Source organism: Ostrea edulis, chromosome 6 (genome assembly GCF_947568905.1).
Source record: "Ostrea edulis chromosome 6, xbOstEdul1.1, whole genome shotgun sequence".
Taxonomy (NCBI): domain Eukaryota; kingdom Metazoa; phylum Mollusca; class Bivalvia; order Ostreida; family Ostreidae; genus Ostrea; species Ostrea edulis.
The window spans coordinates 35,947,614-35,974,383 of NC_079169.1; the positions used below are offsets into that span (position 1 = coordinate 35,947,614).

The 26,770-nt window shown below is 34.9% G+C and overlaps 1 protein-coding gene across 6 annotated transcripts in view; it reads left to right on the plus strand.

Annotated features, from left to right (window-relative positions):
• The first annotated feature begins 1,552 nt into the window (after positions 1–1,552).
• Positions 1,553–26,770, plus strand: part of LOC125646905 (prefoldin subunit 5-like) — a 29,518-nt gene continuing 4,300 nt past the window's right edge. Inside the window, exons 1-9 of one of the 6 annotated variants that reach the window (XM_056139451.1) lie at positions 2,277–2,386; positions 3,874–3,925; positions 4,018–4,068; positions 5,088–5,305; positions 7,846–8,031; positions 11,518–11,674; positions 13,919–14,136; positions 22,149–22,297; positions 23,046–23,180. In XM_056139451.1, the coding sequence (XP_055995426.1) occupies positions 22,211–22,297; positions 23,046–23,180 (222 nt within the window). In that variant the 5' untranslated portion in view covers positions 2,277–2,386; positions 3,874–3,925; positions 4,018–4,068; ... (3 more) ...; positions 13,919–14,136; positions 22,149–22,210. Of the gene's footprint in view, positions 1,750–2,080; positions 2,387–3,873; positions 3,926–4,017; positions 4,069–5,087; positions 5,306–7,845; positions 8,032–11,517; positions 11,675–13,918; positions 14,174–16,260; positions 17,064–22,148; positions 22,298–23,045; positions 23,181–26,770 lie in introns of those variants that run through there. The other 5 variants (XM_048873504.2, XM_056139449.1, XM_056139450.1 and 2 more) reach the window with 5 other exon arrangements.

Genomic DNA, 26,770 nt, shown 5'->3' on the forward strand with positions numbered 1-26,770 from the left:
AAGTAGATATTAGCGGCAAGCTAACAACTCAAATTTATGACAAATGGTATGATTTCAGTTTCTCCATCGTCAACTTCCCATATTTATTTAGATACTCCTATATTATACATTATTATATACAACCTATCATTGGCTGAAATGCTGTCTGACGTGTTTCATGCCGATCGTTAGGCAGTTCTTGGCACACTGATTTTAACTACGGATAACTCCGTTTACCTGATCAAGATACAGAGTTCACCGTCGTTCTGTCGACCGGTCGACAGGGGATGCTTACTCCTCCAAGGTACCTGATTCCACCACTGGTGTGTCCAGGGATCCGTGTTTGCCCAACTATTTATTTTGTATTGCTTATAGGAGTTATGAGATTGATCACGGTTTGTTATCTTCGTCTTTCATTTCACAATATTCCATCATCATCTGCATATTGTGTTTATATTTCTCAACTTATTCGATACACAAGGGTTTGTTCTGCGTATGTTCAGTTTTCAAATCGTGGCAAGCTACTGACAAACAAGTTGATGGTACAGAGGTTTCAACAGTCTCGTTTTAAAGTCAACATTTTGCAAATTTTATGGTCGTTATAACGATCTAGTTCGTCAATACAACCTATCAATGTGCCAAATGCTGTCTTACGTGTTTCATATCAATTGTTAGACCGTTCTTGGCACACTGATTTTGACTACGGATAACTCCGTTTACCTGATTAAGATATAGGGCTCAAGGCGAGTGTAACAGGTCGATAGGGGGTGCTTACTCCTCCTAGGCACCTGATCCCACCTCTGGTGTGTCCAGGGTCCGTGTTTGCCCAACTATTTATTTTGTATTGCTTATAGGAGTTATGAAATTGATCACTGTTCGTTATCTTCACCTTTCTTACTTGTATATTTCATTGAACGTCGACGTTAGGTGTTTGCCATCTTTATTTTGTGGTCATCCAGACTAAAACATCTCCCAATAGATGAAAATAAAAGTAACCACATAGTCGAATAGATGAAAAGAAATGTAACTACATTCAATTGATTGTTGATTGTATCTTGTTTAACGTCTCTCTCGAGAATTTTTCACTCATATGGAGACATCACATTCAAAAGTTAAGAAAAGCTATGTAGTTTGTTCTTCGTTTTTTTTTCCATACCATATATGCTCATCCTAGGAAATTTTAATTGCAGTCAGTGAAAAAAGTGATTGCATTCATCCAACTGAGAAAGACATTTTCGTGTAACCTATCTAGCTGATAAATAGGTTTTTCTTATTTTCAATTGTTTTTCTAATGTGCTACGGTGGATTTTCATGCCCCCATTTAATTATATTCTAAATGGCACACATGTATGCTAAATGTGCCATAACGATTTTTAATCATACCATGTAAGATGAAGCACGCTTTCTACCCAGGAAGGTATTTCCAATTATCAAATTTGTTCGGTTGTATTTTTGACTTTACACTGATGAGACGTGAAGATAACGAACAATGATCAATCTCATCAATCCAATAAAAATACAAGATTAAGAGTAGAGAAAACACGGACCCCTAGAAACACATGAGGTGGGATCGCTAGGCTGGGGTGTGTGTGTACGTATGAGTTGTTGACCGGTTACACCTGCAATTCAGCCTTCTATCTTGACGCGTTGTATACATCAATATTTAAAGAACATAATAGAGAGATACAGCATTGCACATTGTGTTTACCTTGTGTGATAAGTTAGACTAGAAAGATAATATCTGAAAATTTCCGTCACAACTAAACGCAGGTGAGTGGTTTATTAATGATAAGAGGAAAATTAAATCTTTTTTTTTTTTTTTTTACTATTTCTTAAATGAAATAATTCCCATCAATCATTTAGTCCGAATTGTTGCTTATAATTAGTGAAATGATTACTTATGATGAACGAGTACATTGTACTTTATGTTTCTAAGGACATGGACAATGATGTTTTGCAAAGAAAAAAAAGTCAGATTTAATGACGAATATGGAAAAAAAAAACCTCGAATGAACAAAATATTCGCCAAATCATTGGTTTTTAGTTAGAACAAATATACTATTAGAAAATAGAAAGTTGGTACGAGCAACAACAAATTCGCTTGGTTGTTTGAACTAGTTCGCCGTTGATCTGTAGTGATTGGACGCTTATTTCATACTTTGAATTTATCGATTTTTATCACCACAACATATCGCAGACAGGGAATCAAGCAAAATGTAAAACTGGTTAGATATCAAAGTATGCTCCTTAAGTGTCATAGTATAGTGCATGTGAAAACGTGTGTACGAAAATAAGATACAATAAGGTGCATGGGGCTCGTTTAATGTTAGTGAACATCTGTTCTACGTCCACGACAGGCTACTGTTAAATACGTTGACGTAATGGGGTTTCAACAATCTGTTTTCAAGTAAGGTTTCCAACATTTTAACATGTAGTCAAGAAAGTCATGATGCATTAATGAGCCTTACAAACAAATACAATGTTGTTACATGTACTTGCTTTGTCAGCTGGAACCAAAACATATTCTTCATGTCACTTATCTAATTCTTTTATCACTTTTGGTTTATTTAATACAGAAGAATAGATGGTACGTTCTTAATGTATCAAGATATTCTTTTTCATATTTTGCCCATCGTCTGGGATATAATCTTCGACAGAATTCATAATAGAGATGAAGTTCTGTCGTCAATTAAAAGACCGAGGTTTTCTGTATTTAGGACCTTTTGGAATAAGTGATTTGAGGTTCTAATTTTCAACTAAATCAACATCACCAGCAATGCCATGTCCAGCTGGACTATTGTTAAAGATGATGAAGAACATGTAGGCGGATTACGTATAAGATGGTCTATATATAGGCACTGCAAAGTTTTTTTTTTATAATTGAAAAGTTTGGACGCAATAGTAGAAGTATATTTGTAGGAAATACAGGGTGTAGACTTAAACTTAAAATAAGTTGGAATACACGACTGAACCCTTTTTTGACGAAGAATGTTGCTTATGTTGACGGTATCTAGTCATTTGTTTGAGCTTAAGGAACTGGCGGCATGATTTGGAAGGAATATCATCAATGACCCGTTGTGGTTTAAAGAGCCTGTGATTGGCAACATCCATAATCATAGAGATCAGTCTATATTCAGGTGTTGAAAAATCCAAGTTTAAACTAGCTGTGGCTTCTTGAAATAACGTATGTAGAACTTTGAATGGAACAGAGTAAACTTTTGTACGAATATTGCTACATAAATATGGGAAGTTGACGATGGAGAAGTTGAAATCATCCGATTTTTCATAAAGTTGAGTTGTTAGTTTGCCATTGATATCGACTTTCAATAAAATATCTAAGTATTAAGCAGAAGTCAATTATTATATCAAATATAGTTGGGGACAGGCACTCATCTAATGTATATTTGATATTACAAATTAGCAAATAGCGGTCATTGTCATAAAAGGTGGGGAGGAGCCCCACTTGGTCCCCCTGATTCTACGTGCCTACATCTTCACACTTTCACTGTTTGACTCAATTCCATGCGCAGCAGGCGTGAAAATTGAGATCGATCACAATGAAAGCGCCTATGTTTTATAGCTGTATGGTTTTAAACGTAATCTGATTATTGTACTTTCATTTTGTTCATTTCATGTCCCATTCAAAATATTCAACACATATAGAGGCGTAAGTGTCCAGGGTAATCAAAGTGAGGGTTCGTCGTTGCAACGTTAACAATGCTTACATTTGTACCGTAACAATTGGCACTTCACCAACAGCTGAAACCTGTATATAACTCCATGAATAACCTCGTGATTTTGTGCGATATCATAATTTTCACGTTGAAACATTAGGTAATGCGAATTCACAAATAATTATAATACATACTTATCCACAACTTACATTGTTCGCAGGACAATACGTGTTTGCATATCAACATGTCGAAGAACTGATTATCAGAAATAGGTAAGTAAGTTATAAAGTGCATGAAATCCTTCAATTTCGGAGTATGTCAATGATAGCATCAGCGTTGATATATCTTGCTCATCTATTCGTAGAAAACGTACTCCTCTAGAAACATGACGGATGGAGTAACTACAAATTATGACGTGAGTAAAAACTTCGTTTGATTGCTAAGAGAGGCTAGTTGTAGTAGGTTTATAGGACCTGATGTTCATTTTGAACTAGTGCAAATTCGACGAAATATTCTAAATTGTATTTTAGATCTACTTTTTTGAGTGTTGATCTTTAAGTAAGGTTTCCAACATCATTTTAATATGAATTCTTGGGTAACTGAACCTAAAATCAAAATAACTTTTTGATGTTTGATCACAAAATATAATTATTTCGAAGTTCCATTTTAATTCATATTGCCGTAACAGCATGATAGAAAAGGAAAAACTATCGTTTATATTCAAGGAAGAACATATATCGAGCGACAAGTATCCTCGGGAACAGTGTCCACTATAATAGATACATGTTCTGCGTATGATTAGTTTTTAAATCGAGGCAGGCTACTAACAAACAAGTTGAAGTTTCAGGGTTTTCAACAGTCTCGTTGAAAGTCATAATTTAGCAAATTATAATGCTCTAGTTTGCCAATACAATCAATCATTGGGTCAAATGCTGTCTGACATGTTTCATACCGATTATTATGCCGTTCTTGGCATACTGATTTTAACTATAGATAACTCCGTTTATCTGATCAAGGGGGCTCACAGTTGGTTTGACAGGTCGCAGGAAATGTTTACTCCCCCTAGTCACCTGATCCCACCTCTGGTATGTCCAGGGCTGCGTGTGTGCCCAACTCTTAATTTTGTATTCCTGATAGGAGTTATGAGATTGATCACTGTTCGTCGTCTATATCTTAATATCATGTTCTATGTCATTCACATGGCATGATCAAATCTATGAATATAAGGTTATATCATTTCGCGGAAATTTAACTGGGCTTAAATTTTGGGTATGTATTTTAAATAACTACATGAGTCCCCGAGACAGTAACTATTAATGAAATAAAAGTCTTATTCCATATTTTATAATGATAAGAATCAGGTTTGTTTGTAAAATATAACGATTTGTACCTTACTGAATGTGAAAATCCGTCAACTTATATTTCTTTTGATAGTATTTGAAACATAAAAAAGAGGCTCTTGAGATGTTAAAAAAGAGAATTGGGCCTTCAGTCGGTACACCTTTGAATGTGGCAGTGATTGGGACACCTGGAGTGGGGAAATCATGCTTTATAAACACTATGATCACCAGCATGGTAGGCGAGTACCGAGAGTGGAGCAAGACTGGAGATTCTGGGGGATGTGGTACAAGTGTAACATCCCGCTTGACTACGTAAGTAATTGTTTGGATTAATGAAATGTTACGGTAATACTAAACAAGTTATGTCCGTCTTTTACATACTGATTTTGACAAACATCAAGATAGAGGAATCATGGCGGGTGTGACCAATCAGCAAGATATCTTTAATCCTATTAGGCACTCCATCCAACATTTGATGTTTTGGGGCTTGTGTTTGCACTACTCTCAATATTCTATTCTTTATGGAAATTCATAAGATTGATCATTGTTCCTCATCTTCCCTTTTTAGCTCACCTGAGCTGAAAGCCCAAGTGAGCTATTCTGATTGCCGTCGTCTGCCCGTCTGTCCGTCTGTCTGTAAACATTTACATTTTTGACTTCTTCTCCAGAACCACTGGGCCAATTTCAACCAAACTTGGCCAAAAGCATCCTTGGGTGAAGGGCTTTCAAGTTCTTTAAATGAGGGTGAGGGACCATGTCCCTTTCAAAGGGGAGATAATCACAAAACTGCAAAAATAAGGTGGGGTCATTTAAAAATCTTCTTCTCAAGAACCACTGGGTTAGAAGAGCTGAAATTTACATGAAAGCTTTCTGACATAGTGCAGATTCAAGTTTGTCAAAATCATGGCCCCCGGGGGTTGGATGGGGCCACAATAGGGGATAAAACTTTTACATACAAATATATAGGAAAAATCATTCTTCTCAAGAACCACTGACTGAGCCAGAAAAGCTAATATTTACATGACAGCTTTTTAACATAGTGCAGATTTAACTTTGTTCAAAGCATGCCCCCTCCCCCTGGGGGTAGGATGGTGCCACAATAGGGGATAAAATATTTACATACAAATATATAGGAAAAATCTTCTCAAGAATCACTGAGGCAGAAAAGCTGATATTTACATGAAAGCTTTCTGACATAGTGTACATTCAAGTTTGTTCAAATCATGGCCTCCGGAGGGGGGGGGTAGGATGGGGCCACAAGGGGGATCAAAGTTTTGCACACAAATATATAGGAAAAATATTTTAAAATCTTCTTGTTAAGAACCACTGAGGCAGAAAAGCTTATATTTACATGAAAGCTTCCTAACATAGTGAAGATTTAAGTTTATACAAATCATGGCCCCCGGGTGTAGGATGGGGCCACAATAGGGGATCAAAGTTTTACATACTAATATATTATTTTTAAGAACCACTGAGCCAGAAAAGATGATATTTACATGAAAGCTTTCTGACATAATGCAGATTTAAGTTTGTTCAAATCACCGGGTGTAGGATGGGGCCACAAGGGGGATCAAAGTTTTGCATAGAAATATATAGGAAAAATCTTTAAAAATCTTTTAAAGAACCACTAACCCAGAAAAGCTTATATTTACAATAAAGATTTCTGAGATAATGCAGTTTAAGTTTGTTCAAATCATGGCCCCCGGGTGTAGGATGGGGCCACAATAGGTGATAAAAGTTTTACATACAAATATAGGCAAACTCTTTAAAAACTCTTCTCAAGAACCATTGGGCCAAAGAAGTTGACATTTACATGAAGGCTTTCTGACATAGTGTAGATTCAAGTTTGCAAAAATCATGGTCTCCAGGGGTCGGTTGGGGACATGTTAGGGACTAAGGTTTTACATGCAAATATATATGGAAAGTCTTCAGAGATGGGCCAAGGTGACTCAGGTGAGCGATGTGGCTCATGGACCTCTTGTTTCAAAAAGGACTATCAGTAACACTTTCGAGATTTAAGGACGGAAGGTATATTCGTAGATTACAGAAATTGTGTATCGCATTCACCCAATGTAACACTGTCAACAGCTAAACAAATAACGGTATTTATGAAACGTTGAATATAACGAACAATAATTAATCTCTTTGATCTATAAAGAGTACAAAATCGAAATACAGTACACATAACAACAGAAAACACAATATGTGGGGGTAAGCATCTAGGAGGACTAAAAGTCCGCCTATTACCCTGTCTAACCCTCTCGATCAGATGAATGGTAACACCCGTACTCAATTACTAATTAACAAAGTCCTATTGATCAGTATATAACAGGTTATATAGTTTCTGACAGAACATTAAAAATGAAACACATGTTCGGAAAATAATACTCAAATATTTGATTTCATTGAAACTTTGCATATATGAATTGTTATTTTTTCATCGAATCTAAGTATTTGTCTACCATACATAGGAATAATTTTTACATCCCAAGGGATAATCAAATGGGTACTAACAATATTCATAGAGTCTGTGGGGCAGGCTCTGGTGTTTCCAGAGATACCTAATTGTCCAACTCTAAATATTATATTTTCAAAAAAGATTGATAGAATTGATTGCTGTTTGTTCTGCTCACCTTCCCCATGAAGGAAAGCAAATGTTAAATCTGTAAACGTGAATTCACAGTGTGAATCGTTTCTGCCCTATATATACTGTGTCTTGCTACATGTAGATAATATAATTCCTCTTATCCATTTGTTTGATTTTCTGACACTTACAATTTCTGGACTAATACTGGAGATTGCTTATGTCCTTGTCTCTTATTTTGATAAGAACTTTAATTGTGTTACATTAGGATACCTAGGGAAACATACGTGGATGTAGCCAGTAAAGAAACACGTCAATACAATTTCCCAAACTTTCTGGTTATTCCTGGGATTGAAGATTTTAATGACGAAACCACGGAGAAACTTCTTGTTCTGATTATCTTCGGAAGAATCCCGTTAAATGTATCGCTTGCTGAAGTTGCAGAAGAGATCAGGTGAGTTTCTAAAATGTAAAACATGAGTGAAAAGCAGAAGAATACTTCCAAAGAATTAATATCTCCTCATTGGATCCAACTAAATAGCATGCCCACTACAAGATCCTCTTATTACCTTACAAAACAAATCAGGATATGTCACCATAGTACCTTCTAGAATTGACACCAATCAATAAATCATCAATGAGAACAGACATTTAGCACAAACACAGTGACACTCTAGATCTGTGATGATCTCGTCAATACAATAAATCCAAAACTTTCACAAACTTTTAAACGGGACTTTAAAACACATCATTTAAGTTAGTGTATATTTTTATCATTGCTGCAATAGTAACGTGTGAATTTTATGCTTCAATTCAATGAAAGAATGATCAAAGTTTTAACAATGTAGCTATCACAATTGTCTATCAAATGTCTTTTGTTTTACATATCATGGACATTTTCCTTATGTGTGAAAATTTTAAGCATGCAAAACAAATCATTAAGATACGTACTTATATGTATACATGCATAAAGCCATAGACATTTCTGTCAATTTTAATAAATGCCAATGTCAGAACTGAATTTAAATGAATCAATCTTGAATATAAAATTGTCATTGATTTTATGCATACATACATGTAAATACGTATTTCTAGTGAGTTTTCATTCCGTACAAGATTTAATTATGATATTGGCATTTATTGAAACGGATAACTGATTTCAGAACACAGAAAGGATAGATAGTAGTGAAAGGTGAGGAAAACGAAGTGATTCTCGTTTATATGATAAATGAGGATATCTATATTACGTAAGATTTGCTCTATCTAACAAACTTACCGTGCGAATAAATCACCTATCCAACGAGTTCGATACAACAAACATGAAATCACGCAATCATAGATATTATATTTATCTCATTAGCTTTTTCTATCACTTTAGTTTTGAATAATACCAATACAACTAACCAGCTGATTCAAATCATTCCTGAAGCATCAGTACCGACAAACGATTGTGATTCTACGCGAGAGAAAAATAACGCAATCAATATCATGAACGGTGAAGATAACGAATAGTGATCAATCTCATAACTTCGAAAAACAATACAAAAGAGAGAGTTTGGCAAACACGGACCCCTTGATATATCAGAGGTGGGATCAGGCGCCTAGTAAGAGTAAGGATCTGCTGTTGACAGATCACATTCGTCGTGAGACCTATGTTTTGATAAGGTAAACGGAGTTATCCGTAGTCAAAATCAATGTGCCAAGAACGGCCTAATAATTGGTATGAAACACGTGAGACAGCATTTGACCCAATGAGATGGTGTATTGCCAAACTACATCGTTAAAACGACCATAGAATTTGCGATATGCTGACTCTAAACGAGACCGTTGGAATCCCTGTACCATCAACCTGTTTGTCAGTAGCCTGTCTCGATTTAAAAAGTAATCATACGCAGAACTTGCAAATCGAATGAGTTGAGAGATATAAACACCATAGATTATGCAGGTGATAATGGAATATTGTTACACAAGTTTGGAAGGTTGGCAATAAAGAAGCTGAAATAATCCCATTTATCATGAAGTTGATTTGCTAGTTTGCTGTTAATATTTGTTTTCAATAAAAGATTTTAGTGTGAAGCAAAAACCTCTGTGGCGTTCCTTATTTCGAGTTCACATGGATATATCGAAATGACATATGAATCAAAATTATCATTGATCGATATAAAACGTCGTCGATATATCTAAATTTCGTAATGAAGGCCACATAAAATAGTTTCTTTCTTCCCACGTAGAAGTGTTTGAATAAATTCTGCTTCACACGAATATTAAAACAGATAAGATAACCAAAGAACACAATTCGTGCCCATGGGAATTCCAACAGACTGTTGGAAGATCTGATCACCAAATACTACGACGATATTGTCAATGGAGATTCCTAAATTTCACAAAAACCCTTACAAACATACTGGATTCAAAAACCTCTTATCTTGGCTACTCGGGAAAATATTAACAGTTTTGAAGGAGAAACGTTCAGTCTACTGTGCCACAACATGTGCCAGAAGTAGTGCAAAGCAAATGTGAATTTAAAACAATTCTAAAGTACTTTTAATAAATTTTCAATCGCTAAAATTTTTCTCAAATCAACAATATTAAAACTTATGACCTTTCAATACTTTACACAACCATTAAAATCTAGACATGTTGCACCATAGACAGTTGTTTCTTTAAAAAAACAATAGCGAAAGGAAATATTCAAATCTAGTGATGAACCAACCAAAAATTACTTTGTTAAAACAACACTCTGATTCAACGGACAAGTACGCTGAAGTTCAAATTTACAAAATGCTGGAGTTCCTCATTGACAATATCTTCGTAGCCTTTTGTGACCAGGTTGTTCCTTCGCTACCTGACCGGTTTTCATATTCTTATGAAGCAGATTTTATTCAAAAGCTTCTAAATGATAAGGAAAACAATCACTAGCTGTGGCCCGAAGGCCATTTAGATATATCGACGTTTTAGTTATCAATAACAATCATGTTCATTCATATGTTTATTCGATATATCACTGGAACTAAAAATAAAAGACACCACAGAGTCATCCACATCTGCTTCGTACATAGATATTTTATTGAAAATAGATATTAACGTCAACCTAAAAAATCAACTTTATGACAAAAATCATCAAAAAGCATCCCGATTTCAGCTTCTCCATCGTCAACTTCCCATATTTATGTAGCACTATTCCATTATCACGGGCATATGGTGTTAACATCTCTCAACTGATTCGATACGCTAGAGCTTGTTCTGCGTATGGTCAGTTTTTAAATCGAGGTAAGCTACTGACAAACAAGTTGTTGATACAGAGGTTTCAACACCTAATTTGATTTGTGCTTTCGAAACTTTCTTTTATTGACAAATGTGTATAGTTGATAGTAGTACATATTCATTGACAGATCAGTTTACGACTAGCAAGAGTATGAGAGGGGACCGAAAACATTCTGACAAACAAAAATCTATATCTATAGTAAAAGACTCCCCACCCCTTTTGCGTCAAACGATAATCATAATCACATGTTCAAAATTTCATACGCTTATCATATGTTAGTTTAAACCGTATTCATTTTACAAAATTACAATAAACATGATAACTACATATCAGTAGATTTTTGGAGATTGGAAAACAAGTGCATATACATGTATCAATTCCTCTTTCGTACATGTCTTAAACATCTGAATCGTTCACCTTGTGTTAATCATTATGTTTGAAACTTGCAGTATGGTCAACATATGTTTCAAATATGTTTAATATCATATCATGATAAAATCATGTGTTAAACATATGATTAACATATGAAAATCTGGACATATGTAATAATTTTACCTGTTTAGGAGTAAATAATTCTATATAATGTGATATGAAAATGTTCTGATTGTGACCTTTATTATAAAATCAAAAGCATACTTATATGTACACTCTAGATCTTTCTTTTTTCCATTGTAGGGATTTTGATCCGTCGTATATCGATGAAGTTTACCCCGCAACACCCGAAGTTGCAATGCATAAGATAGACAGAATAATCTTTGTTGCTTCTGCAGCAAATTCAGTTCTGCCTACCGCCTCATGAATGCTATATCAACAGTATTATGGAAGGAAAGAGGTAGAATGGATTCTCTCTCTCTCTCTCTCTCTCTCTCTCTCTCTCTCTCTCTCGTAATCAGATGTTGTATATTTGTATAAATATCTTAATTTTCTTCATGCTGCTCTCGTGTTGTGGTACTTTTGAAATGCAATTTTCTCTTGATCCCGGAATCTAGATTTTCGTGCCCTGATTATGTCCTTTACTACTATTGTAACCTTCAAATCTGTTTTAGAAATTAAACAAAAAACTGGTCAAAACTCAACTCCGGATATCTAATTGTTGTTTTTATATTAAAAATGACACTGTGTTTACTGGATTCAAAATTAAGTTCACTCTTAACATTTGGAACATTTCCAAACGATTTCTTAATCTTTGGAACAGCATTTTGCACTTATGCTCTAAACATCTGATGGACCTTTGTCTCAATTGGGACTCACACCAGACAGGACATATCACTGAGATCATCACCGCTAATGATATGATGTAGTGGAATTCTGTGTCCCGAGGAGAATATGAAAAGCTGTACCATATACAATTCCATCTTGTAGAAATCTCTGTTAGAAAGCAAACCAGAAATTTTTCAGATATTCAATCCAACTGCACTGCCGTTTAAACAATGGTAGAAAGAGAGAGCCTACGGATAAACCAGTGTTGTATTATATAAAAAAAAATCCAAAACGAGCTTACTGTCCACAGGTCTAAATGTTTGTCCAGTACGCCGTGAAATCGACGAGAAACAACTAAGAGAGGACATTAGAGACGTATGCGTTTAAAAGAACACTTTTCAAGACCCCAAATATCAAATGATTTAGACAACGAATCCGATATTGAGAGAGTATCTCCATCACAGGAACAGACTACTTCACATGAGCCTGATCCCTTTTGTATTAATAGTACCTGGGATCCTTCCCTTTCATAGAGGCCGTTGAATCCGATATTGAAAAGTTGCTTCAAAGTTATACACCAACATATGATAATCTGACCCGCGATGAAAGGCGCAGTATTCAAGTACTTAAAAACCGGGAAGATAATTGTCATTAAGAAGGTAGATAAAAGGTCCACTCTAGTCGCTATGAACAAAGAAGATTATATAGCAGAAGCAAACGGAGAGTTATCAAATGAATTTTATTCACAAAATTATTTTGTCCCAAACAAAAACAATGCCAATGCTATCATCGATATTCTAGAAAAAATGAAACGCGATGAAGAAATAAGTGGGGAAAAAACTTTCACATGTCTCGTTCCCTCAAACGACAGCACACCTGGACAATTTACCTTCTACCAAGAATTCACAAAGAAACAATCCCAGGCCGTTTAATTGTGAGCGCTATTGGTCATCCAACTGAGAAAATTTCACAGTTTTTAGATATGCACCTAGGACCTCCCTTCCTTTTTATACGCTCGTCGAAGACGGGATGATTGATTGATTGAATATTCTTTAACGTCACTCTCCAGAATCTTTCACTCATATGGAGACGTCACCATTGACGGCGAAAAGCTGCGAAATTTGGGTCTATGTTTGGCGCTTATGGCCTTTGAGTAGGGGGATCTTTATCGTGCCACAACTGCTGTGACACGGGACCTCGGTAGTTACGGTCTCATCTGAAGGACCGCCCCATTTAGTCGCCTCTTACGACAAGCAAAAGGTACTGATGATCTATTCTAATCCGGATCCCCACGGGACGAGGTGTATTATGGTATTGCATCGCCCGTCTGTCTGGACCTTGTGGGCACCAGGATTTTACAACTTGGTTCATTTGATCACCATGATGAGAGAAAGATGTATATTGTTTTTGAAGATCAAAGGTCAAAGTCATAGTATCACTTAGAAGGAAAATATTGTAGGCAGGATACAAACCGAACCGTAATTTCCAGGATTCTCATGCATGAAAAGTGAGGATAACGAACAGTGATCAATCTCATAACTCCTGTAAGGAATACAATATTAGTAGATTCCTGGGCATACCAGAGGTGGGATCAGGTGCGTAGGAGGTGTAAGCATGATCTGTTAACCTGTCACACCCGCCGTGAGCCCTATATCCTGATCGGGTAAACGATCATGTCTTGATTGCATCATTTGGGATGTACGTGTATACACAAGGGAAATATACAGGTTGCTCCATGTTTTAATTATTCATAAATTCTCATAATGCAAATAACCTACAACTTTATCATTCAGATAAAGGTACTTTCATTGTTATTTACTTATGGGAATTTGTAACCAGCTATACATGATAGTACTTTATATTTTTACACTTATAGATATTCCTATCTTTGGCGTGTTGACAAATGAAGATAGAAAGAAGAACAGTGGTGACTTTGAAGAACTTGAAAAAAACTTCAAATGGTCCCTTCAACTATCTAAACTACATTACTTCGTTTACACAACTTATTGTGATGACAACATAGACGAAATAAAACGTGGGGAAGCAACATGTAAACCACATTTAGACCTTCCTGTCCTGAAGTTCCTTTTACAGGTTATGAAACTATCTAATAAAGTACTTCTGTTTCAAATCTTGATGTTATAAGGGACATAATGCCGGTACACACCGATCGCGAGTCTCAATGGATATACATGTATCATTTACTTGGAGTACATGGGTCAATCCCTGCTCTTACCTTTAAGCTGTCATTAGCTCTTATTTCGTCACCAGAAATTGAATTCGATGAAATTCCTCTTTATGATATATTTCAGTAAAAACAACAGTATCTAATTATTGCAAACACTTTTTAACCTCAAAAACGCACATACATGTAGATATGTGATATTGGTTATTAAATAATTATAGTCTTACAAGACAAAAATTCTTCCTTATATAATGCTTATGTCATGGAGAGATTCTGTGAAAAAATGGTTGCCATCACTTTCAAAGCTAATATCATCTCCCTTTAACTGTTTCAAACCTTAGATGTAAAATTAGGTAGTACCTTCTCCTTTCATTACAGTGTATGTATATATATTTTGTCATTTCAAAACTTATGGTTTATTAATGTTCTATTTCTTCCACTTATTTTTGAACAGTAATTCTAAAGTTAGCCTAGCTTACTGATAATTTGTGTGTGGTTAGTTTATATGGTAACAGTGACTAGGAGGTCACATTCTAGTAAGAGTATATTACACTAAAGTTTTCCCAAGTTTCGCAGAATAGCTGTAAAACATTGTATGATAGAAGCGTGTTCGAATGTATTGGTGTAATGATACACAGTGTGATCATAGGACGACCAATCAAATAGAGTTATGGAGATATCAAGGTAGAGTAGGTTAACAATAGTCATTCTAAGTCAGCGCTTTCACGGTGTCAGACACACCTTATTTTCAACAATTTATTAAATAGTATTTTTAGTAATAAATTACAGCTAAAGAATACACGTCCAGTATTCACTCTCTAGACATAATTAATTAACACCGGCGTGTGAACTCAGATATTTTTTTCATAATCCTTTTTTATCTATGTTTTTTTTCTGGGCGGTTAGTACTGTTTTTGATGAGGGTAAACGCTAAATGGTTATTAAGCTGTGTTTCATTTTATGCAATATCGCATTTGCTATAATTTATAATCATTGTATAGTTTTGTTTATTAATTAAACGCTAGGCTGCCCAACAAGTTAGCCTGGCTTATTGCTAATTTGTGTGTGGTTAGTTTATATGGTAACAGTGACTAGGAGGTCATAGTCTAGTAAGAGTATATTATACCACAAACGAACGACACCTAGGCCTAGAGATAGGGCCTAAATATGTGACAAATCTGTCGGCGTGTGATCTAAATTGAACACACCGAAATCATTAGACACAACAGAGATATGTACATGTATATGCACATTTATCGTGGATTCGGAGGGCCTCGATTTCTGTCGTGTAAATAAATATAAAAATTTTGCAATGTCATATAGCTTTAGATTATGCATAGGTATGGCGTGTGAAACGTTGCTATATTCGATAATCTTGTGATGTATGTTCAATATCTTGTGATGATCACAAGATATAGAACATACATCACAAGATTATCGAACATACATCACAAGATATTGAACATACATCACAAGATATTGAATATACATCACAAGATATTGAACATACATCACAAGATATTGAACATACATCACAAGATTATCGAACATACATCACAAGATATAGAACATACATCACAAGATATTGAATATACATCACAAGATATTGAACATACATCACAAGATATTGAACATACATCACAAGATATTGAATATACATCACAAGATATTGAACATACATCACAAGATATTGAACATACATCATAAGATTATCGAATATAGCAACGTTTTACACGCCATACATAGGCCTATATATTTTATCTAGATCATGACGACATCGATCGTATTCTTTCAGGTTTAAATAAATTATGAGGAAAACATAACAAACATATGTGACTGTCAGTACATGAAGCACAGAAAATTTGCATTTTGTTGTATAGGAAATTCGATATTTCTACCCGTCATTAATGATCAGAAATCACACAAGAGAAATGGCCTGCAATAGATACATTGAAAGTTGGCAACACGATTTAACATCATATTCTGTAATATTTGCAGAAATCTCACGGGAATTACTGTCTGTGTGTCATAACGCAATGTGTATGGAGAGTTTACGACTAATTCGCGATGTATGTAACTATAAGCATTTTCTCTCCCGAGCGTTGTTTTGTATAGAACCGGTTTGTTTGTATTATTGCGATTCATATGTTGTTTTTTCATTCTAAATTTTTGTTGTTTGCTTTCAAACAGTCCTAATACGGTCTACAAAATTCACCAAAATGCCATGGGTTCGTTGAATGTGTGATAGCGTTCGTGACTCGTGAATAACGTTTATAACGTTATTTGATGTGGTATGGGGAATTACCTTAATCCCTTAGACAATGTATCAAGTTCTTCTTTTTCATATTTAGCCCATCGTCTGGCATAATCTTCGTCAGAATTCATAATAAAGATGAAGTTCTTTCGCCAATTGAAAGACCAAGGTTCTTTGTGTTTAGGACCTTTTACAATAAGTGATTTGAGGTCCTCATTTTCAACTATATCAACATCACCAGTAATGACATGTCCAGCTGGACTATAGTTGAAAGAAGACGAAGAACAAGAACACGTAGGCGGATTAAGTATAAAATGGTCGATATCTAGGCACTGCAAAGGTTATGATTAAAAGTTTCGATGCAATAGCAGAAGTATATTTGCAGGAAATACAGGGTGTAGACTTGAACTTGAAATAAGTTGGAATACACGACTGAACTCTTTTATGACAAAGAATGTTGCTTATTTTCCTTTGTTTGTTACTTTGAGCTTAAGGAACTGGCGGCATGATTTGGAAGGAATATCATCCATGACCCACAGTGGTTTAAAGAATCCATAATCATAGAGTTCAGTCTATATTCAGGTATTGAAAAATCCAAGTATAGACTAGCTGTAGTTTCTCGGATATCTTATTTTTCGTATCAGTTATATATGTAAATTTGTGTACATGCATCTTAACCGTGCCTTACAGCAAATAAAAAGGCTTTGATATTATCAGCTATGCAGTTTGTTTACATGTAAGTAGTAATGATAAAATAGTACGAAACTCCAAGGTATGAAATAAGTGTCCAGTTGATCCAGGGTTAACAGTCAACCAATTCACAGCTTTCATCCGCTCCGAATCTTGTATAATGATATATTTTACTTTTCTGAAAACACCAATGATGTAGCGAAAATTCTTATGTGCAATTGAGTTGATTTCCGCTATCAAAGCTCACAGTTTCATTTTTGCAATTTTATCATCGAGCATATCCTGACAAATATAAAACAGACAATGCTCGGGGTTGGTTTTTGTTTTTTTATTGTTTTTTGTTTTTTTTGTGTGAATATTACATAAACATGAAGATTGATTCACTCTAAATTACTAATGCGTGCATGTCTATTTTATCAAAAATAGAGTAAAATAAACTTCCTATATCACAAATTCCCACTCACCTGTGTTTAGTTGTGTCAAGATCTATCTCATCTTTATCATTGCGCATGCTCAGATACATTTCACCTTATTACAAGTACTGTTTCTCCTCAAAGCTAGGAAGACGTTAGTAGGTTGGTCAATGATGCTACGTACATGTACTTAATAATGCATCCATCTAGTTGGGTGTCTATCTATCTCCTTTATCTTCAATTTGTATCATAATTATATAGAATCTTAATGAATACGCGGGAAATCACAAATAATATTGCATAGCATTGATGAATTTGAATTGTTGCCCACATGAATTTAATGGACGGTATATATATATATATATATATATATATATATATATATATATATATATATATATATATATCTTTAATTCAATTAAATTAATGCAAGAACAGTTTTTGAATAAATTGCGTACATCAGCTAATAGCATAGACAGTAAGTAAAATTTGATTACTAGGAAGTGACTGAGCTCTCTCCGTATTAAAAATTACATAATGATTTTACGAATGCAAATATAATCCGTCATGCCGAATGCAATATTATGAATACACCTCGTTTCTTCTCGTCAAACGCAATAATCGAAAACATGATGCTGACCGATGTACGTATCCAGCGCATATACTAATATATAGGCAAGGCAACGCGTGGTTCAACATTGAAAAGTGCATGGGAGGAGGGGGGGGGGGGGGTACAACCACTTTGAAATTTATATCTATAATTATAAATTAACAAATTTTGTCAATAAACTCCGAAACGCTTGCTCCAGAGTTACTGCTTGCATCTTTAAAATTGTTTCATATGTGAATTGAAGTCCGTAAGCTATAATAGAATCTTACTTGATTAGTGAATATTGATAAATGATTTTTAAAAACAACTTTCGTTTTTAATAAACTAATAGCAAAAAGGAAAGTACAGTGGCGGACACGCTTTGGCGGAACTAAGCCAGTTTTCGATGTGTGTTTTTTAAATGGCAACTTTTAAAAGATAATACGATATGAATCCGTTGATTGTCGATGCTTGATTTTGATCTTACAGAAGAAATAAATTTTGATAATTGTTGAATGAAAAAAATATGCCTGTTCATTTCATCAATCCGTGATTTAAGCATCATAGACGCTTAGGTCTACAGCCAATCGCACATTCTCGAACTTTTCAATCAATTTCATAACAGTGGCATTGAATTAAATATCGATTTTCTAATGTTTACGACAGTCACTATATAGTTAAAACTTCCCTTTGACCATACTTAAATTTTGCCTTAAGGACACATGCTACAAACATTTTTTTTTAAATGATGAAAACGAAAACTAAATTTATGTTTTTGTATTTAGAATGAAAATAATTTATTGTATAAAATGTGATTTATTCCAATTATTTCGAAAGAGTGAGAATTTATAAAGAATGTGCTGTTACTATGGAGTAAGGATACATTTCAACTCTTGATCATCATAGAAAATTTACAAGTCCGTTATATTTTTTAGGGAATTTCATATATTCATACCACCAAACGAAGCCAATATATATATATATCAACGTATGAATTAATTAAAGTCTTCCGTAACAACGGAAGACCTTCTACTGATTGTGCTGGTTAAGATTATTCTTATTCTTTTTTCCCCTTCTTTTTCCTAGACGCTAACTTTGAAGCTTCATATCTCGCTCATTTCTGCATGGATTTTGCTCAAATTTTCAGGGTTTATAAACTTTACAAAACAATTTTAAAATCATGTACTACATTTCAGAAATTCCCTTCTGTTCACGAGTTATTCCCCTTTGAATGAAATTTTAGGGGGTTTGGTTTCCAGACAAAGGCTCCGAGACTGTATAAGCTTGAGCAGAAAATGCATTGAAAATGAAAAGTAGGAGCATTGTAGTTGTGCACGTCGTTTTTGGTTTTTTGATTACAGCGTTCGAAATGGTGGTTGACGGGGTTAAAAAATTAGGACGCCTAAAGGAGCAAACAATTACACATATTTTCCTTTGTATCTTTTAAACTAAAAATATTTTGTTAAGACGTGTAGAACAAAAGTTGTGCAAAATGTTAAGGGCTTTCTTTTGATATCCCTAAAAAGAGGCTGGCCCCTTAAATTTAGGGATCTGGGGATCTTCAAAGTTTTCGTTTTATAACTCAAAAACGGTAAATATTTCGATATGGCTTTCCCTGGAAAAGTTGTTCTTTAACATCTTATTGATCTCATAAACATAATATTTTGCTCGAGTATTGTGTTATATATGAGTGAAAAGCTTGACCCGCAAACAGGTAACCGTATCATTAGGTAGGTGAAGGGGGGAAAATATGCGTATAACTTAAATAAACTTGCTTTAATTGATAAATCTGACTTCATGAAATGCTAATATTCTTTTTAAAGTAAGGTTTTAACGTGATCTATGGTTCCTTTAAAAATCATCTATCGACAACTTTCTTTTTGTATTATTTAGTAGCTTTAATATAAACAATCGTTCCAAAGAAAAAAAAGAGGAAAAGGTTATTTCTTCTACTTTGTTATTAAAACAATGATATATTTAATTGAAGAAACAAACCTTCAAGCATAGAATAACTCAGTCATTAACTACACGCATCTTACATACACCGCGGGGTTTGTTTTTGTTTACAATTACGTGACTTACCGCCTCGAAGAACCATCGCGTGTGAACCAGGGCATGTACACAAAGTAAACATTGTCGTCCTAAACATAACACAGAATGTTATGTTTTTGATCATATTGGATTTTTCGAATAATTCAGTCTTTCCGGGGATGTATATACTTGTTTATACGTCCCTGGTCTTACGTTTGATTTGTTTTAAATTCAAAACTCTTAGCATTGAGTCAGGCATCAATTTCAAAATCTGCAATTTAATATACAGTTCGTTTCTCAATCATGTCTAATTGAATGTGTGTTTAATATCGGAGATTCATCGCTACTGGACTAGCAATCTGTGATTTCACACTACTTTAACTGAACACACAAGCTTTACTCAAATTCTTCGTTGTGAAAAAGAAAATGGATACATTTACAAACATAACGAATTATTTCTGAACATGTTTTGAAATCAATAGTTTATAATCATGATTAAACCAAATCTAAACGTGCGTATAGAATATTCAGAAACCCATGGCCGACCTGTCTCATTTCAAATGATTTGTTGTTTTATTGTTTAAAAACAATGACTTTGATTAAACATTGATTCAGAACTCCTGGTCCAAATTATGTAATTTCGGCACGTGCCCCTGGCGTGAAATTCATACGCGACTTCTGTGCGCACTGTGTACATAGTATATACCTACATGTATTTACGCAGATAGCTATTAAAGTTTAATAAAATATTCAAGATTTGAGAACAATTTATTTGATTTTTATGTATAAATAATTCAAACTCGATGAATTATTCTCTTCAGTCTGAATATTATGCTATCATAATTTTGTTGTATGATAAAATATTGGTAACAGCAATAAACCTGTATTGTATGTCCTGAGCCATAAATTTCATAAATCTAAATAGTAATTTTTTTCTTCATTATTGGCACTGAAAAGTTAAATGCTGAAAGAATTTAATCCCACATACACGCGCGCCTCAAAAGACTGATTCGTGGAATGAGATCATACACGCATGTACTTGAGTAGTATAAATTTATTAAACACCTTACGATAAAAATTTATAGTACACCTTTATTCAAAGTTCAAAGTTCAAGGTTTTTATGTCACACAGCTCCGACGGAAGACCCTCTCGTTGCTTTGCAACGAGCTTTGCTCTAGTTAATCTTTATATTTGTATCAAGTGCGCAGCGTCACTGGCCAGGCTTTTTTAAAGGATTCACGACAGGCTTAGACCCCTTGATAAAATACGCCTAGGCCTGAGACCAGGCCTGGTTATAAAACTTTTACCGTAGTCATACTCAAACTCAGCCATGCTTGTTTTGAATACAACTCTGAGCATACTTAAAAAATCTTGAGCATGTTCTCCATTTGAGTGTGAGAATGATTTTATAAAAGTTTTATAGGCTAAGGTTAACTTTTGAGTAAGAGGACGATTTAGAGCACGGAGTTTGAGTCTGATTGTGAAAACGTGCTCAAAAAAGTTTTATAACCTCCAAGCCTGGGTTTTGGGGGGGGGGGGGGGGGGGGGGGGTAACCTGGCGTTACGTAAGATTTTCATAGGAGTGTCAATTTACGATTTTTGATGATTTTGATCGCTAAAATGAATGAATACCAACTAGTGAGAACAAAACATTGTAAGTAATGAAGTTTAAGGGCTAAATACACTTCCCTATCTTTTCAAATGAAGGTGCATGTGTTTGCGGAACTTTGCATTCGCCATCCGTTTCAGTTCTGCAGTCAATGTATCTACTTTTTTCCTCATTAAATTCGATTTTAAAAGATAGTTTATCTTTTTTAAATTTGAACTTTAAAGTTTTCTTTTCTATAGACTATCGACTCTAAATACTCTATGTTTAGGGGGTGATCAAATCAACTGTGTGTTTCATAGCAGAGTAATTCGGAATTTTATTTTCTGCTTCACAGGTTTTTCCTTTTGTTCACCTCGGCGAGTTCTGTCCCTTTATGGAATTTTCTTGACAGCAAGCATGGCATCCAAACAAGGTGGACAGCAGATAGACATTGGACAGTTACCTATCCCGCAGCTGAATCAACTCGTCCAACAATTGGAGCAAGTAGGAAACGTTTTAATTATAAACGATTTTAAAGGTTAGGGGGATAAATTCTAAGTTGAATTGCGAAGCAAGTTCGTGTTCATCTTGTGCATAGATAGAGAACGACATGCACCAACGCCTGATTAAGAAATAATAAACTAATTATCATGGTATGTTATGAAGTACCTTAGATTGAGACAGTGTTGTAGTATAGATAGTTGTGATAGAATGTTTTATTGATTTTCAAGGGATTAAATTTGTTTATATAGGCCTATACTACAGGTTGGGAACACTTCCCCAATAGCGAGATATTCTCGCTAAAACGCGATTATCCCTCTCTAGCGAGAGTAAATCGCGTACAACCCAGAAAAACAGCGGTGGAGTACATATCTGCGTGTTTCACGTGAAAAGAAGAAAAAGTGCTAAAATGTCTGATACTTCTGCAAATGTATTAATCAAAACGAAAACACTCACGATATGTATTGGATTTCACACTGCTTCCCTCTTATGCAGCAACTTTGATATGCAATTTCTTGAGTATGCTGTCAATTTCATAGAAACAAATCGCATCATGTTGAGTGTGTGTCACACTTCTTCAGCGTTGCACGGGATTTGCCATTATTTTCTATAAAGAGGCCAAACACCTGTTTATGGTAATGTTTATTTCTCGCTAAAGAGGGATAATCTCACTATAGGGGAAGTGTTCCCAACCTGTACTAGGTGATCACATTGTCATTGTGAAGCTCAAATAAGATTTTTGTGTTTGTAGGAAATTGAGCTCTTTACGAATTCCCTGAATCAGCTGAAGCTTGCCCAGCAGAAGTTTTTAGAGTCTCAGGAATGTTTGAACAAAGTCAATCCAGAGAACAACAGTAAAGACATCCTGGTGCCCCTGACCAGCTCAGTATCCTTACTTATTCTCTTTAGAGAAGTCAAGAGGCATAGCCTTCGTCGACTTCTCTTCGCAAGCATTCATGTTTTTATTCTGGAAAATGTGTAAATGCCGGAGTGGGCGACGGTTTATGCTTTGACCGACCTTTTGACTCATTCACCTCATTTAGCAATACTTCATAATTAATATGTTATAAAGGCACTATCAGGGATCGACACTAACGGTTGTCCGATAGCCCGAGGCAAGTGAAAATCCAGTTCGGACAAGTGAAACTCAATACACACTTGCCCGACGGGGCAAGGAATTATTTCAGTAGGAAATGTGATTATTATAAAAATTGTGTTAAGCTTGATGCAGTCTTCACGAAAAACTTTGTGAAGCATAGGCCCTTCGGGCCTCCCAGTATAATAATTTTGCAAGCCCGAACAATATTTTAATGGCCCAAAATGTTTTTTCTAATTTGACCACTTGTCATTTGCAAGGTACAAGCATACTGTAGGAAAATACATATCCAGATGACCATAGTTAAAGAAGAACTGACATTATTATATCTTATTTTATTTTGACATCAGAAGCTCATGTTCTACTGTGTTTTGTTTACACCACGTACAAAACATTGTTTTCTCCCGAATTAAATCTCAGCAAAGGCCCACCCTCGGTCCAATGGGGCTTAACTTTTCGATCTCTTTTTCTCCTTGTACTACTGGGGTTTTTTTTAATTATTTGGATCTGATGGTTATGATTGCGAAATACGCATGTGAGGTTTGGAATTTCACTGACGAGCCCCCTCCCTACACAGGTTGAATATTATTTTACATCCCTCTTGAAAATATTTCACTCATATGGAGACGTCACCACTGCCGGTGAAGGGCTACATAATTTAGGCCTATGCTCGGCGCTTATGGCCATCGAGCAGGAAGGGATCTTTATCTTGCCACACCTGCTGTGACACGGGACCTTGGTTTTTGCCGTCTCCTCCGAAGGACCGTCCCTATTAGTTGCCTCTTACGACAAGCAAGGGGATACTGAGGACCTATTCTAACCCGAAACCCCACGGGAATCCCAACACGGACATTGGAAGTTAATGTAAATATATAGTATGTGCATGTATTTTTTATATATGCGCATACTATATATTTACATTAACTTCCAGTGCCTGTGCCTCCCTATACTTCATAAAAGGCAGGATGGTTGATCATTTTTCGATGTGAAATTTCATTGCTACCTGTAAGTCATGACAAAGTCTGAGTCAATCTCACACTATATTTGTAATATATACAAAACATATAATAAAACATTTACAGGCCCTCCGGACTCCTGCGTTAAATATTTTTAGAAGCCCAATCAAGATTTTACTGGCCTTGGGCATCGGGCCACCGGTTAACGTCGAAGACTGTTGATGATTATAACAAATTAGAAAGTAAAGTCCAACTCCGTATTACTGAATCATTCATTTATTTTTGATACTACTACTACTAGCGAAGATCGTATATTGTACCATATCTTATTCTATCAGTAAGTCATTCCGAATGTCATAACCTATCCGACATATCTTAGTCATGTATGTGAGAAAATGACGGCTTCACAACTGTCTCTCAAAGTATTTTAGCAGAGTAAACGCTCAGAGAGAAGACAATAAAGGAAAAGGTGATGCTGAAAATAAATCTAAATTAAAAAGAAAACGTGAGATTCAGGCGGCATGACAATCCTAACTTTAGGGTTTAATCAACACCGACAGCAGTATAATTCATGCAGCACTACATCCGCTATCACCGGTAATTTGTATTTTCTTACCGGTAAATTAATTTATAGAATTCCTAGCATTTATGAATACTCTATTGAGTTATTGAATAAAAACTGGTTTGTTACCGTTCTGAAACTTTTTAAAATTGAAATATCATATTGAGCATTTGAATCAAATACATGTATCAAAACTTTGCCTCGTGTTACGTCCCTTGTTCGTTCTTTTGCTGTGAAAAGATCTATTTTCCTACAATGACTATTGTAAATTTCCTATCTATAACTGTCAATAACATTTTTCATCAATTTTATTCAACTACAATAATTCAACTTGTATGGCATAATTCACAGGTATAACCTCTTACACTGGAAAAAACTTGAAACGGGGAAAACTAATCTAAAGAAGTGAAAACGTAGCTATTCACCGATTGACTAAGAGAGAGCTAATTAAAATTACTGGTTGATAGGCGTATTCGAGTCTAAAAAATTTCAGACAACCAAGTTTTCCATTTGGACAAGTGAAAGTTTGAGCTTAAATGCCCAAAGGGCAAGTGAGATAAAAAGTTGATGTCTATCCCTAACTATGTAAAAATCTCCCAACTTTTATAACCCGAATTTTCTTCAGTTCCTCTGTTATGGTAATTGCTATGAAGATAGCTCATAATTTTATATAACTGAAGAGTTATTTAAGCCAAGAGGAAGGATAAGAAACTCGATGACAAAGCTGGAAAAAAGGCTAGACTGACTCACATCAAACGTGACAGATCAGTGGCTGAAATTAGGAAACAAAATAGAAAAGTGAATTAAGAATTGGAATGCTGTAAGAATTAATACATATATATTTGTAAATGCTTGTAAATTGATGTGTCTATGTAATAGGGTATGTTGATTAAAATCCCCTTTTACATCGATACATGAATTCTTATTAATTATTGCTGTAATAACCTAGGAATAAAGAAAACATAGTAAGAATTAAGAAAGTATATGTAGCATAAAAGTTTTGTTTAAGAAATAGACAATTTGAAAGTGAAAAAGAAGTGCCAGGAAATGCTCAGAATGCAGGATTTTGCACCAATTACCCCAGACCCCTGGCCTATTAGGGGTAATCTTTATATCAGCTTTTTTATTTCATTGCAAAATCAGATCTGATTACTTTGTATGATTTATTTTCTACATGCTGTAGGACCATGCATTACTTTCTGTCATTATCTTAGATTGCTTGTTAAATGCAAAACTATATGTTAAAATAATTATGTAAAACTGGAAGAAAAACTAGGGATGCCAGACTACTGTCCTCGTTATTTTTATTCATCCAACATGAGTGTGCAGCTGGATTATGCAGTGGTTTTTCTGAATACATAATTATGTAGAGTACCAAATTTACAAAATATCATTATCAACAGCAAGCAATTTATGAGGACAACCGTCAAATTTCTTGAATGAATGTAATTAATTTAAAAGTTAACTCCTAAATGCTTTTGTCGGTGTTCATGAACCACCTAGAATTTGTTAATGTCCAATTTATATATATTATATAGTTTAAGTTTAGTCCATACAGCACCTGTTTCCTTCTTAAGGAGGTTCTCTGCATTGTCATAATGGCTGACTTCCTTTTAAAACATGGATGAAAATATAAATATCAGCAATATTTGTCTATTTATTTAAAAAATTCTCGCCTAGCTGAGTAGCTCAGTAGGTTAGCATGTCGACTGCTGAAATGTAGATCGCGTGTTCGAGTCCAGCAGGGGTTTTAAATTTTTCTCAGATCGCTTTCAACTAAAACTGCATTTCTTGACTAAATAAAGTAAATTTGAAAGTTTTCAATTTCAAAATTTTGTTGTACATATCCTTCACTTTTCATC